The sequence below is a fragment of the Miniopterus natalensis genome, chromosome 2, assembly GCF_054644295.1.
Source record: "Miniopterus natalensis isolate mMinNat1 chromosome 2, mMinNat1.hap1, whole genome shotgun sequence".
Classification (NCBI taxonomy): domain Eukaryota; kingdom Metazoa; phylum Chordata; class Mammalia; order Chiroptera; family Miniopteridae; genus Miniopterus; species Miniopterus natalensis.
Window position 1 is genome coordinate 183,966,321 of NC_142082.1, and position 15,141 is coordinate 183,981,461.

At 55.7% G+C, this 15,141-nt stretch overlaps 1 protein-coding gene across 1 annotated transcript in view; it reads right to left on the reverse strand.

The window, feature by feature from the left end:
* Positions 1-15,141, reverse strand: part of EFCAB6 (EF-hand calcium binding domain 6) — a 141,419-nt gene that overhangs the window by 15,687 nt on the left and 110,591 nt on the right. Inside the window, 2 exon segments of the mRNA XM_087814963.1 lie at positions 9,138-9,329; positions 11,927-12,116. Of these exon segments, the coding sequence (XP_087671089.1) occupies positions 9,138-9,329; positions 11,927-12,116 (382 nt within the window).

The following is a 15,141-nucleotide window of genomic DNA, read 5'->3' on the forward strand; positions in this document are numbered from 1 at the left end:
GGATATGTTTTAAAAAAACAAACAAACAAAAAAAAAGCGGGGTCCCGATTCACTTCCAGCAACTCCACAGCAGGATATGCTCTATGTGGCCGCCCCTCAGGACAGAGCACAGCGCTGCTTTAGGAGAGCGGGTTGATCACAGAATAGAACTATCCTCCAAAATGGGCACCCCCAAACCACAGCCCAGCCCAGCCCCCACCACCCGCAGGCTAACAGGAGCTTTGAAGTATGTCCACGACTGTGCACTGAAAGGTGTGATCCCTGGTCAGGGCACGTGCCTGGGTTTTGGGCTGGATCCCCGGGAGGGGGTGTGCAGGAGGCAGCCGATTGTTTCTCTCTCCCTCTCCCTTCTTCTCTCTTTAAAATAAATAACATTTAAAAAATCGTAACTTCATAGTATAAACCTGTAGTTCTGAATCCTGCCATTTTGCGAATCACCAAGTGGCTGCCCTGCTCCCACAGGCGGGGTCAGAGGGGGGTGGCCCAGGTGGGGGCCTGCACAGAATTCCCCTGGAGCCCATCCCTCCCGCCGGCCCCAGGGCCCCCGTCCTGCAGTCCTGCAGCCAGAGGCCTCTGGCCCGGCCTCGGGCTCCACTAGGGTTTCTCCCAGAGCACACCCGGTTGCAGGCCGACAACTGGGGAGCGCCCTGCAGGCAAGGTGCTGGGATCCCCAGCCCGTGTCCCTTCCCCGGCAGCTTAGGCCGGGCCTGCCATCAGTGCCTCGCACCGGCCTGCAGAGCCTGCCCGCCTGGGGCAGGGCTGGAGGAGGGGCACCTGTCCCCAAGCTCCGCAGCTCCGAGGACCAGGCTCCCAGCAGAGCTTCAGTGCACCCAAAGCTGCTACGCGACCGACTCCAGGAAAGAGCCCACCGCCCTGTCAGCCAGCTACGTCCAGACAGGTTCTTGGCTGACTTATAAAACCAACCTTCCACTCAGTCGTCTCCTGAACAACGTCTCTAGATAAACGAAGAGAGCACACGGCAGGGAGGGGGGCTGACCTGTCAGACAATCAGGGCCATACGCACACGTCGGTTCCCTTGCAGGGTGGTGCCTTCAAGGCCCCATTTCTTGCTACCGCTCTCCTTGGGGTCTTGCTTTGTGACTCTGCCCTTTGCCTTGTGACCCCGGGGTCCTCCCACTGTGGAGGGAGACACTCCCCGGTCCCTGTGCCTTGGGTCAGCCATAGGACTAGCTCTGGCCGGGGAAGGTCGGCGGGTGTAACGCGGCCGGCACAGCTCTGAATTTGCAGCAAGTAGGAAATAAAAGGGATGAGCTCGGAGCACGGGGAGGAGAGGTCAGCGGGGGCAGCTTCCCTGAGGGTGGGCACGCGACAAGGGGACGTGTGACGTTCCCTGTGGGTGTCCGAGGTGACAGTCACCTGCCCGGGAGCAGGGCGCACTCGGCTGGCTGACTAGAGACACATCGGTGTTAGTTTAACTGTCACGGAGGCTTTGAGGAGCTAATCCAACTGCATGGCTCTTCCACTAGGTCTGTTCTGACTCCGCAGGGGTCCGGCGCAGCTCTCCCAGGACCTTCTGCGGAGGAGGGAGCTCCGCAGGCCGGGTGCACCCAGGGAGGAGCCCCTCCACCCCCGGGCAGCGGTGCGCCGCTCCCAGGACTGAGAATCGCTTCACGTGATCAAATATTTTGATTAGCAAAGGAATTAATTGCACTGTATCCTCATTTGTATTTACAGTGAATGGATGCTGAAAATAACAACAGCAGCAAAACTGCCTGTCAAAAAGAAAAAAAAAGATAAAATATTAAAAAGTCCAGAGGAGAAGGAACGGGAGCTCTGTGTGTGAGCAGACCGCGGCCAGACCGCGGCCCGGGATGGTGACTCCCACGGCCCTGCGCCCCCAGGGAGGGCCCGTCTGTGAGAAGGTCTCCATCTCAGCGACCGCTGAGTGGGGCCAGGAACCCAGGGTGCTGCCTGCAGGGTCAGGGAGTCTCCCCAGGAGTCCAGGAGCAACCCCGGTTTCCTGGAGGCACCATGGCTGCCTGGGCCTGAATCTCACCACACAAGGGTGCTTCCCGGGCAGCGGATGGTGGCGAATCCTGATCCCAGAACTTCCTTTGAAAGGCTACAGTTCAGGCCCCTTCAAGTCCACTGAACCAAGGCTTCCTGACACCCAGAGCCGGCGGCAGAGACCCAGAGCAGGTGACACTGAGACGCAGGGCCGGCAGCCATCCTTCGCTGCGTCTCCTTCACCCAGGCGCCGGGCTGGGGTGTTACGAGTTCCTCTCATCCTCCTGTCGCCCTTCGAGGTACCTGTGGTTCTCTGAGCTTTTGACAAAGTCAGTGGGTTCGGCTCCTTGAGGTCAGGACTCGCCCACAGTGCCCAGGCCACCCCGTGAGCTGATGACGGAGCTCAAGACGGCCTGGCCCCGCCATGCTGTTCCCATTCTGTCCTATTCCAGACGCCAGCCCCGTGCCCAAGAATACAGGAGCCAGCGGAAAATAGGCACGTGGTGACTCAGAACTATTGCCCCAGGGCCTCCTATGGGCTGGGGATAGAGAGTGGACGGCAGAGCCCAGCCCTGCCCTGGGGGAGCTGACGCTGTGGGATGCCCACCCAGGCAGGCACTGGGGCCACCCACCTACAGCTCTGCCCCTCCCCTCAGCCCGCGCCCCAGCTGCGCCTAAAGTGTGCGGCTCCCCCAGCCTGGGTGTCCGCACCCGCTGCTCCTGATCCCAGGAAGCCCCGTCTCCCCACATCCAGACGTGGTGCAAACTCAGCAGAGAGCCGATCGCCCATCTGTGCCCCGGCCCCGCAGGGCCAGGCCCCGCCACCGGCCTCCGGCCCCCGAGCTCGCCCCCGCCACACAGCTGCACGTGGGCAAAGGATCTGGCTGGGCGCCTTTGCAAACACCCAATTCACAAGCCCTCCCGAGGCACAACACGGCCATAAAGCGCAGGGAAGGGAGGGGAGGCAGTGCAGCCTCCCCTTCGACCCTTTAATGACTCAATAAAATCATGGCTGAAGTCGCCTGTGAAACTGTTAAAATAAATTCTTCCGCCCAAGTAAATTCCGCACCACACGGTCACGGGGTTGCTGAACGTGAGATGCGCTCGCGAAGGGGGGCTGAAGAGAGGCAGCGACGAGTGCCAGCGTCTGGCGCTTGCTGTTGGGGACCATGCGCAGCTCTTGCCGTGGTCAGTCCGCCCAGCGGCCACCTCGAGGGGCACACAGAGCCCTTCCCACCAGACAGGCGGGAGGTGGGGGCGCGAGCCTGGGCTGCAGGAGTCTAACCCCAGCCCGGCACCGCCCGTGTGGCCTCCCCCCCTCGCGGGCTGCCGGGGCACAGCGCAGTCCCGCCGGCAGAGCTCGCAGCCGGGCCTGGCCCGCAGCACTGCGCCGAGCGTGCCAGGATCACTGGTGCTGGCCTCTGACTGCGGGGACAGGAGGTGGCACGGACCGGCCAGGCGCGGCCACCAGGCGGGCCACGCGCTCCTCCCACGTAATCTCTCCCCGTGGGCCATTCAGATGCAGGGCTCAGGAACAGCCGAGGCGGAACTTCCCGGTTTGTTCGCAAGGGCCGCGGCCCTTCCCGCCGAGCACTGGCCATGGCAAGGTCACCGCGGGCGTGCTGCCCAGTCCTCCCACTGCCCAGCCCGGGGCGCGTCCTCCTGCACGCCTGCCGAATGTCGGCGGTTAAGATTCTTCCAGTCAAACGGGCATCCGAAGCCACAACACAAAGGGCTCGCCTGCCCGCTAGGCGTCCGCACAGGTGCACCGGGACACGCAAGGGACTCGCTCGCTGTGGTCTGCACTTCTCTCTGCGAGTCCCTCTGGGATGACTTCTTGGGCCGACCTCTGGCTTCCTAAGGTCATGGCCTTGTAGCATCGGTGGAGCAGCTCAAGTCTGGTCCAAAAATTGTGATTAAATGAGACTGTAAATTAGACCGTCGTGGCTCTGGAGGGACCAAGCGAATGGGGCCAGCCTGGCCTGGCCGTGCCACGGTCCCTTGATTTAGAGCACGCGGATGGCGTCCCTCTGAGGTGGGAATCAAGAGAGGCGCCGGCCCGGACTCGAGGGAGTGACGGCAACACGGGGGGACTGCTGGAGGCTCTGTGTGGAGGCTCCTCGGAGCAGGGCCGGGGCCTGGGGACAGGACTCGGTCCCTGCCTATCCCCGCAGGCAGGGTTTTGTTTTGAGAGAATCCACTACCTCAAACGTTACTTTACTAATTTCCACACATTTCCACTTCACTGGGAATTTAGTTTGGATGTGCCTGCCTCCAAACCTCTCTGGATTCCTGACCGCCTCGTCCTGCGCCCCAAGCGGCTGTGTGAAGGGGGGTCTCTCGGATGGAGAGGGGCCAGTGTGACCCCTCCGTTGGGTCAGGTGGAAGCCAGCCGGGGGTGGCCCAGTCACATTTCTGCGAGATGCATTGGAAAGTGGCCCACGGTCCCTTTGGTGGCCGACCTCTGTCCTGCTTGGGCAGGGTCCCAGCTGGCAGCTCAGAGCAGCAGGTGCCCCCCCGGGCTGTCCACACCCCGGGAATCTGGGTAGCGAGGGGACTTCCACTCGTCTCCAGCAAGAGGCTACAGGTCCAGGTGGGGCCCAGGAGGCAGGACCAGAGGAGCCTGAACCAACTCAGATTTGACTGCGTGTCACGTTGAGTGGTAGCCAGGTAGCTTCGGCGGGTTGCACCCTCTCACTGCTCAATCTGTTGTGCTTTAAGGAGACCGTCTGTATTAGTGCAGACATGGGGGTGGCACTAGGACTAGGTGGACGCCGATGCTCAGGGGAAGCAGGCGCCTGCCTGTGCCGAGGTCCCAGCGCTGTCCACCCACCGGGCAGCCAGCTCCCAAACTCGAAGCCTGGAGAGGAGAGTCACGGGTGCAGCAGGCCGGCCTGGTCCCACGGGGCTGCCCCACGACGCCTGTAGGCCCGCGGGTGGGCTGCCATGTGACGCCGAGATGCAGCCCGTGGTTGACGATAACCCATCGCCTTAGCTTGCGCATGGCGGGCCCAGCAGCCCCCTTGTCCTGGCCTGTCACCAAGGCCACCCGAGTGCCTCCCACAACCTGCTACATCCTCAACGGTCTCCAGGACAACAGGGGGTAAACGTGTGAGATTTAGGGGAAACATTTAGAAATCCCCAAAAGTCTACCAAGGGGACATAGCCTTTCTTGCCACCAGGAATAAGAGTGAATGACAGTGATGTCACATCTTAATAATCTACTTATTTCCAGTAATCTCAGGGCCACTTCCTGCAAAGAAAACTCCCCCATCCTTGATCTCATTTGTTAAAAGTACACGGGCGCCCCTACACTTACACAGAAGGCTAGTGGAGGGGACGCTGTTGGCAACTCATATGAACACGCTGCTCACGGAAGACGGCAAACATCTGCGTGCGCGTTACGGCCTCCCCGCGGCTGGAAACCACAATCTTAAGTTCTCTCCTGGAAAAACCGTCTTCACGTTACTTAACTTCCAAACGCCAGGTACGGAGGACCCCGCTGGCTGCCCGCGGCCGGGACGCCACAGGCCTGCTCCGCGCTGGGTAAGGGCGCGTTTTGCTAAAACCCCGCTGTTTCCACGGCACTGAACGGAGAGGCTTCCAAGTCCCCACGGTGCCTCCCGTCTCCCGCAACCCCGCGTCCGCTCCGAGGGGCGCTTTTATGTTCACGGAAGATGCTGAAACTGCTCTTTTAGACTTAAAGGAAATGTTAAGCGGAGGATTTTCTAAATGCGGTGACAAGGTGATGCTGTTGTGTGCAGAGCGATTCGGAGGCAAGACGCTTTCCCGGGAGTAGAAGGGAGGCTGCTTGCGGGGGCGGGAAAGAGGCCACGGTCTCCACAGTCTCCACCGTCTCCACCCGGTCCGTGGGATCTGAGGGTGAAGGGAGCAGCCAGTCCCGGCGAGCGCTCCGGGAGCACCAGTGGGTGCGCATTTGGTCAGGTCTCGGCCTTTAAATCTTTCACGACGATTCCATTTCGTTTCCACATGGGCGTGTATTATTTGATACGGATAAAAATGTTTGTTAAAAAAAGGGCCTTTCAAGAGCTGGGAAAATCAACAGCATATCCAGCCTGTCCTCGATGCCCCCAAAGATGTTTCCATAGAAAACGGGTTGGAAGTAAATGCACCGAATGTTAACACTGGTTGTGCCCGGCGGCGGCTTTGATTCGCGTCACATTATTGGTATATTCCAAATTGTGTGTAATGGACATAAACGGCTTCTGCAGATATTAGCTTAAACTGCATGAAATTGTCAATATCCAGTCATTTATGACTAAAAACGGTGATTTTATATGATTTAACCCAATAGAAAAAATATTCTAGAAAATATGGGGCTGCTTTCAAAATTAATAAAAGTATTCTGATCCCTTGACCCCGGTTATTTTATTTCTTGGATTGTTTTCTTTAGGAAAGAATAAAAAATTGGGTATAGGTTCACACAGACGGCTCACTGCAGAGTAAATTATGGTGGCAAATGCTGGAAAAAACCTAAAGTTTCCTGTAAAAACAAGGGAGTCGAAGGCGTTAACACAGGCACTTGACACGCTGTCTGGACGTGTACGTGACCTGGCAGAACGCAGCGTTGAGGGGGAGAAGGCGAGAGGCACGATCGATCACACGCCCAGCGGCGTCTCTCCCACACGCGACGCTGCACTGAGCTCCGCCTGCACACCCGTGTCCGCGGCCGCAGCGGCTGGAAGCGACCCGAGCGCCAGCGCCGGAGGGTGGAGCGCGGAGCCGAGTCGGGTCCACACAGGCCCGACAGTCACCCGCCGTAACGGGGACGGGGCCCCGGCGCCGCCGCAACAGGATGGAGCTCGGGCATGGCGCCCGCTGACCTACGCCAGCCGAAGGACAAGTCCTGTGTGGCCCCCCTTACTCGAGGCTCCTAGAGGGGAGCAGAGCGGTGGTGCCAGAGGCGGGGGCGGGGGAAACGGGGCGTCTCAGCCGCGGAGACGAAAAGCTCTGGTCGCACAGCAGCCTGACTGCGCTCGACGCCGCTGGGGGTTAAGAAGGTGAAGTCCGTGTTGTGTGTTTTACCACATTAAAAAAATGGGGGAAATGCATTAAAAATGGAAGGGAAAGGTCTCCAAAGCGGCGGGGCCCGTGGAGAGGATGTCAGCCCTGAAGCTGAGTCGCCTGGTGCCCCCGCGGGGCTGTCCCAGGCAGGTCTGCCTCATCCATGAGGGGACACCCCCCCCCCGAGGGAACACGAAGTGAGGTGAGAACAGGCTCGGGAGGGGCCGAGCGCAGCAGGTCTCGCTGGGCGGCCGTGGTGGTTGCCATCTGTCATCGTGCCATCACCAGGGGTTTATGTTGCTCTGTTCTTTTTTATATTTTCCGTATTTTGCAAAACATCCTCAGTGAATATGTATTTCTTTTAAAATCATAAAGTATAAGTCGCATTAAAAATAGCGAGAGTCACTGGAAACAGAGAGAAAAGACGAGTCGCAGGCTGGGAGAAGGTATTTGCGACTCACGCAGTGGCGAAGGGCTGGGATCCTCACAGGCAGTTCGCAGAGGATGACGCCTGAGCGGCTGATGACACTCAGAGCGTTGGACCGTCATATGGGCAGAGATCAAGGGGCCTGGTCATGCCGCGGGTTGGCAAGGCTGGTGGGCGGGCACGCTGACTGGCACCCCACCAGGGCAGCATCTGGAAGTGGCCCGCCCGCCTTCCAGCCCGCAGACCCACGCAGGGCACTCCCGGGTGCGCGGGAGACAGACAGAGGCTGACCGGTGCTCTGCTGGTGACGGAGGACACTGCCCACAACCTACGTGCTCCTTAACAGGAGGCTGGTGACGGCACAGTGCTGTGTTCGACGGACACACCCAGCGGGTAGGCTGACCTTGCAGCAGCGTGAGGGAATGAACAAGCCAGCGTGCTGACCCGGATCTTAAACACGGTATTAAGCAGGAAAAAATAAGTGCAGAGGACAACGTTCGATAGAGTACCATATATATGACTCTAGTTTTAAAGCACGCAACCCAGCAGTGTATGCTGGTTAGGAGTCTCCACCTAAACGGCAACGATGAAAAACTCAGCCTCCAGAGGAGAAGGCACAGCGATTAGGGGCCGGGAGCCGGGGCCAGCTTCTTGGGCTCACGGACAGGCCCTCCCACCTCCAGGGTGACTGTGGTCAGGCTACGAACGTCTCCGTGCCCAGCATCCCCATCTGTGAGGTGGATGTTTCTGGCGGGTGCCCGCAGTGACGTCAGGAGCGCCACACGAGTGAATGTATGTAACGGACTGAGAGCAGAGCCTGGGCCCGGGACGCGCTAGGCAGGCTCGCTGCTGTTATTACAATGAACCTCACCCCTTAGAACCCTTCCCGTCCTTGCTCCAGGATTCTCCTTTCCAAGAACTTGCCCTGAACTGGTGAACAAGGATTCATGAGCTCAGGCGCTCACGTGTATAAAAGCACGGGGTCCGCGATGACCCAAGCACCCAGCTCCGGGCCCTTACACATATCCTAGTGAAGCCCGGTGTGGCTCAGACGCTGCTTTATTTTTGGATGTCTCACGTGTGCCCATGCTCAGTCGGCACAGAATGGCGATCGAAGAAACCTGTGCCGGTTAAAACTAGACTGCAATTGCTTCTAATAATGTCAGCCCATTTATGTGTGGAAATCAAGAAATGGCCTACGAATATACGGCGTATGCAGCCAGAGGAGCAGTCCTGGGTAAGCAATGTGTTTAGACACCCCCCCTCCTCCAGGAAGTCCTCCCTGGGACCTGCTGAGTACACATAGGCCTAAGCCCACTATCTCCACATTTACTTCTGCCCCAGGACTGACTGATACTTGGCCAGGGCCTGGCACATGGCGGGTCCCAGTTCCTTCGCTGCCACGTGGGGCCTAAGGCACAGCGGGCCTCACTTCTCACGTCTTTGGGGATCTGAGATTCCCGAGACTCTAAAGCAACCAGACAAAAGCAAGCTCCCACACATCTTTGAAAATGAGATAACTTTCAAATAAAGTAAAAGATATTAACCTTCCCATACTCTACGTAGAATTTATGCCACTCTTTCATTTAGAATGAGCTAATTACACGAGGCGCTTGCCAATTTATCTGACACGGTTTTAATCGATTACCCATTTTGTAAAAACTAATTTTAGCCCCTTTTTCAAAAAGAGCTGCTTGCCCGCTGCCGGCCTCCTTACCTCTTCCAGGAAGGAGCTGAAGTTCTGGAGGAAATACTTCCAGTTTATAGCGGGGGTCAGGTGGAGTCGCAGTCGCCTCAGGAAACAGTGGTACTGGTTGTTGGTTAGCTTGTAACAGAAATCCTTAAGAACCTGCCCGAAGTCCGAGGCCTTCACAAACCCAGTGTCCTCCTTATCCCAGGCAGAAAACGCCTACAAGAAAGGGGGGCAGGTGCTGCGTCAAGTGAATACTCCAGAAATATTTCTCTTACGTGTTGCTTCTGCGGAATGCAAATGAAATCAAGTGTCTGCACGTCCTAAATTCTAAATTACTTAACAAAGGCTCCTCGGCTGAAGACAGAGGCAGGTGGGGTGCGTGCGCAGGGCGAGGGCTCACCTGCTGTGGGAACCTGCTTTATTGACTCCCATTTGGACACGGATTGCAGGAGTGCAGAGGAACCCTGGCCCCACCGCGGCCCGAGGTCTCCCCATCGTTCCAGCCCAGCTCCTTTGGGTGTTAATCATCCCTAACAGGAGGCTCGGGTGCAATCCCACCGTCGGGGGTGGGGCAGGGTCTCCAGGTGGGAGTCTGACTTCACAATCGACCTTCCGGGAGGAGTCAAGGGGCCACCCCCCCCCATCGCCCCCCAGCCTGAGGCTGGTACAGGAGGCCGCAGTCCTTTCCCGCCGTCATCCAGAGCCCTCACCTTGCGGGAGGACCCCCCACGGCCCGCACCGGGCGCTCCAGGGGCCGGACAGGCGGTGCCAGCCCAGCAGGGCAGCAGTCAAACTGAAAAAGCGCAAAACTGTGCTATAAAAAGAAAGCACATTTTTTCCCATCTGTCGAAACGAAATCATTCATTTTTACTGCGCTAGGAAATCTGTATTGGGTGGTAGGTTAACATGTTTTTTTTTTTTAAAGTAAGAATTCATTGTGCTTGCAGACCCCAAACCAAATCCCTTGCAGTTCAATCTCATTCGGAGCCAATTAGGCACAGGCGGGATGCGCGCACTCGCATCAACCTGGAAACGCTCCCCAGCTCCCCATCTTTTGTTCCGACCGTGGCAGAATCAGGGAGCTGTGCACCGTGGGAGAGTCAGGTTCAAAGTCCGCTTGCTGCCCTGTGGCAGAGGCTCTCGTCTGTTACCAGCCGTAACCCCTTAACCTCCGGCTCAGCTGCTTCTGTATAAGCAGAGGGACCCCAGGACCCACGCGGCTCTGAGTTTCACCATGGCAACCGGAAATGCACCTGTCCGGGGACCTGCTCCGTGGTGGCTCAGCAACTGCGAGGGAGACTGACCACAGAGCGAGCAGTGACCTGAGCACGTGTGTCCCGAGGGTCCCAGAAGGTCCTGCGGCTGTGTGATGAGCCTCAGGAGCGCCGTGGACCTAGGAGGTGACCTTGGGGCCTGCGCTCTCTGGGTCTGCGCGGCCCCCCCCCCCCGTCAGCCAGCCGCCCAGCCACAGGGTGAGTGGAGGAATCAAAGGGGGAAGGGCGTAGGAATCTGTAAGACTTGACATAAACAAAAGGCATTGTTTTGTCGCTTCAGTCACAAGACGCATCTGAGACACGTCCGCAGAGCTATGCCGAGATGGGGCACGCGTCCGGCGTGCTCTCCAATGGCTGTCCTTCGCTGCCGCCTTTCCTTCCCCTCCTCGCTGCCTCCAGTGCCCTCCGCGCCTCTGCAGACCACCTGCCACTCCCTGGGCCAGGGGATCCCACCCTTTTGCTTAAAACAGCATCGCCTGAGGAATGTTCTCAGAAGCGAGAGCCAGGGTTCCTCCCAAAGGTTCCAAGGGCCTCAGTTTGAGAAACATCCTGATAGGTGCCCCGTGGCACCACTTTAAGTTAGAAGGGGGCAAAGCCACCCTGAAAATGGGTTTATTTGGCCTGCACAGCGCTGTTGAAAAATCTGGAAAACGCACTGACATTTAGAAATTCGAAAGTCTCACAGCTTCTCGTGAGAAATGAAAAGATCCGGCAACACCGGCCCCTTTTCAGCTCAGCCACAGTCGGCCAGGGCCGAGGGGAAGCTGCCCTCCGACGGGCCCGCGTCTCCGGCGTGGCCACCCCAACCTGTCATCATGTGCTTTGTCCCTGGTCCCTGTCACACCAAGTGTGGGTTTTCTACACACCTTATTTTACTGACCAGTAAAATAAAGGCAACGATGTTAAATCCTCACAGAAAGTTCCAGGCACCACTCACCTCCATGGGCCCAGTGCTCGGGGATGTGCCGAGCCCGTTCCCACCTGAGGACCTCTGTCCTCTGCTCTCTTTGCCTGGAACCCCTTGCCCTCCCCCCAAATCCAGCATTTGCTAAACACGGAGCATTTTGCCTCAGAGAGCACGTGCTGGGGGCAATTGTGGAAGCTTTTTAAAAAACTGTCACCGAGGATATGTTCATTTTTAAAGGGAGAGGAAGAGAGAGAGAGAGAAACATTGATGTGAGGAAGAAACATCAATTGGTTGCCTCCCATACGTGCCCTGACTGGGGATCAAAACTGCAACCTGGTATGTGCCCTGACCAGGGACTGAACCTGCAGCCTTTCGGTGTATGGGACGACACTCCTGCCAACCGAGCCACCTGGCCAGGGCACGGGAGCTTTTCCTAGAGCCAATCTGGACAGCCATCTCCTCCACACTGAGCAATGTGACCTTGACCAGCTCCTCTGAGTCCTGACACCCTGGAGAGTGGAGAGGTGGGAGCGGTCTTGGGTGAGGGGCAGGCTGGTAGTCACTTCTCGTGGATCCACGCGGGTCCTGGGGCTTCAGTCTCCACAGTAAAAGCCCTTTGGAGCCTGCCATACCGTGGACAGAGCCGGACTGGAGGAGGCGACCACTTTCTGGATGTTCTTCAGAACCTCCTCTGGATTCAGCTTCGCAAAATTGACCGGCCCGCCCTTCTCTTTTGGCTCGGGTCTCAAAGGCTTGCTATTCTCTACTGCTCTCAAGAAGTCGTGGTAATTGATGGAATTGTTTTGCCAGCTGATCCCCCAACTTGTCCCCAGAGGAAGAAAAAAAAAAGAATATATTAATTTAAAAAACCTTATCACTTATTCATTCAACAAACACTTGCTGAGCATGGAATGCTGTGGAGAACATGAGTGATGTGAAGACACTGTCCCCTGGCCTGTGGGCGCCCGCATGCCAATTCATCACGACAGCAGACAGGCACACACAGAATCTGTAAATAAGGGAGCAGGTCAGGGATATGAGAGATGGGAGTGTGGGGCCACAGCCAGCTGGTGAGGCCACAGTGTCCTGGCTGGAAGCCCTGGGACCCGAAGGCTGGGCAGTAGGGCTCACAGTTTGGAGAAGATGGTAAGAGGAGGCCCAGCTAAGGAATCTGGCCCACGACCAGGGCAAAGGAAGGGATGCGACATTGGCAGAGTATTACAGGCGGCCTGGAGGCAAGACCATGGAGGTGCGGTTGGGGTGGGAGCAGGATGGAGGGGCGCTGGAGGGCAGGGGTTGTGGTCGGGGAGGCCTCAGTAGTGAGGGCCTGCCCTGAGAAGAGGCAGGGGAACCTGAAAAGAAGAGAAATGCACCGAAGACAGCGAAAAGGAGAGGAACTGAGTAAAATATACAATTGCTCTTTTTCAAGAATGGCTGAAACTAAGTTGTCAGGCTGAGAGCACTCGAAAGCCATTTTTACAGAATCTATTTAGCTTAGTCTTTTCTCAAATAAAGATTCCGTCTGAGTACGCATGTTGGCAGGACATCCACGTGGAAACAGAGGCCCCTTCCTGCCCTCGACTCCAACGCAGAAGTACCTTTAAACCCTAAGAGAATATATTGTGAGGGAAAAAGTCCTAAGGTTTCATGAGAACATAAAGCAAGTTTACTAAAGATGCAAAATAATTCTGAATAAAGTTTAATTGCATTCAGAGTCCACAGTTCTGTAGCTTTAAGTTCTCTGGGAGCTCCTGGCACGCTAATGCCCAAACTTTCGGCCGAAGGAGCGCGTCATAGAGGAAGAGCTTGGGGCCCTGGTGAGCGGGGAGAGAAGTTCCCAGGGACTCGGCCAGCGCTGCGTCCCCGCCCCGCAGCTGCAGAGCGGCCTGCCCCAGGCGCAGCGCTGGTTCACGTGACGGGACGCGGGGAGCGGGCGATAATCAGCCCTATTTCATCAGCAGGATAAACCGCCAACTTGGTATTAAAATTTAGTAATAAAATCAAAGGCATATGCTAATCTCCTCAGTATTATTTAGAAAAGTCTATTTTGGATCTGGAAAAGAATAATCTACATATAATTACAAATAACGGAGATGTTTATCATCAAGAGGTCTTTGAGAAGAGACAAGTGACTGAGCAATGGAGCCTCATTAAGGCCTCAATTCCTGAGAAAGTTGATCACCCCCATTGAAAGGTGGACCACGGAAATTCCAGTCCTTTTGTTGTTGTTTATGAAAGTACCAAGAATGACTATGTTTTGAAAGACTCTCTTATAATCATTTAGTTAGCTATTTATCTGCTGCTATTTTTCCGTGATTTATTCATCAAATGCTTATGAATTCTTGCTCAGCTGGAAATAGATTTAGTGAGAGAAGACCCTGTTTAAGAAAGAAGAGACCACATAAGCATTTGAAGATGAAACGGTTCTCCTTGTCTCTAGACGCACACACACGCAGGCACAAATGCACACGCACACACACGCACACGTGCACACACATACACACACACACATGCATGCACACACGCACTAGCATGGGACTCCTCACAGCTTGAACACAATGGAGCAACGTCTTCAAAATTTTAAGGGAAAATAATTTCCTCTGTAGGATTCTATGCTCAGAAAAGCTATTAATTGGTGTGAAAATTAAAAAATTTTTTTTCAGACAAACAAGAACTCAGAAAATTTACTTCTTGTCCACCCTCTCCTAGGAGATTACTTCAGGACATATTCCAGCAAAATATGAGTGTAAATTAAATAAAAAGATATGAAAGGCTGGGAATGCGGGTGCCCATCCCAGGAGAGCAGTGGGTCCAGACAAGGATGCTCTTGGGCAGCAGGCCTAGGACAGCAGAGTGGGGCCAGGCTCTAGGCTGGAGGGCACCAGGGAAAGAACCAAAGACAACAGAAAGTGGGACAGAATGCCGGGAAAGCTGAAGGTGGACCACATGGAACTTTGCCTGAGCCCCATGCCCCTGGAAACCAGCGATGTTGAAAGAAATCACCCCCCCTTTATGTCCTTGGAAATGGTTTACAGCAAAGAGCCGCCTTTTCCCCAGAGGACTTAGGAACACCCGTAGGTTTGCCCACGACAAGGTGGACACAGTCCTCCGAACTCCTATTCTTATAAACGCCTGGCTGACCATGTTTTAGTCGCTGACCAATCTGGACAAAATACCTGCTAACTTGATTTGACCAAACTTAAACCAACCTTCTCTCCTTCCCTCAGACCCCTGCCAACACTGGAATGTGAAACAGCCCCTCTGTAGGGACCTTCATGAGACTCTGACTGCAAGGAAAGACATTCCTGCCACAACTGTCTGACCACACTACCCACTCATCTCGTTGCCCCTTACTCAGTTCTTTCTTTATTCTGCACTATAAGAGCCCTCTTCTGCCTAAACTTGGAGATGCTTGCAGATTTCAAGGTCAGAGCCCCTGCCCTATTGCAATAGCCCCCTCTCCCCATAACGATAGTCCTCCCCTCCCTACTGCAACAGTCTTTTCAAATAAGGTCTCTCTTTGCTAGGTCTGGATTTGTCTTTATTTGACAAGGTAAAACAAAGGCAAACAACGCAAGGAAAGCCAAAAGGAAATTAAAAACTCCAGGAAACAGGCAAAACTATCAGTAAAATCATAGTATAAATATGAAGTGAACTTAGTAACAGTGGGTGTCTATGGAAAGAGCTGTAAAACACAGGCTCTATGTAAGGAGGAGTCCCTAGGGAAACCCCCAGAACAGAAGGGACAGACACAAGGGCACTGGAGAAAGCGGACGTCTACCACAACATTAAACACACTCCTACTCAATTTCTTTTCTAAATGTCCTTCTCTTCATTATTTCATTTT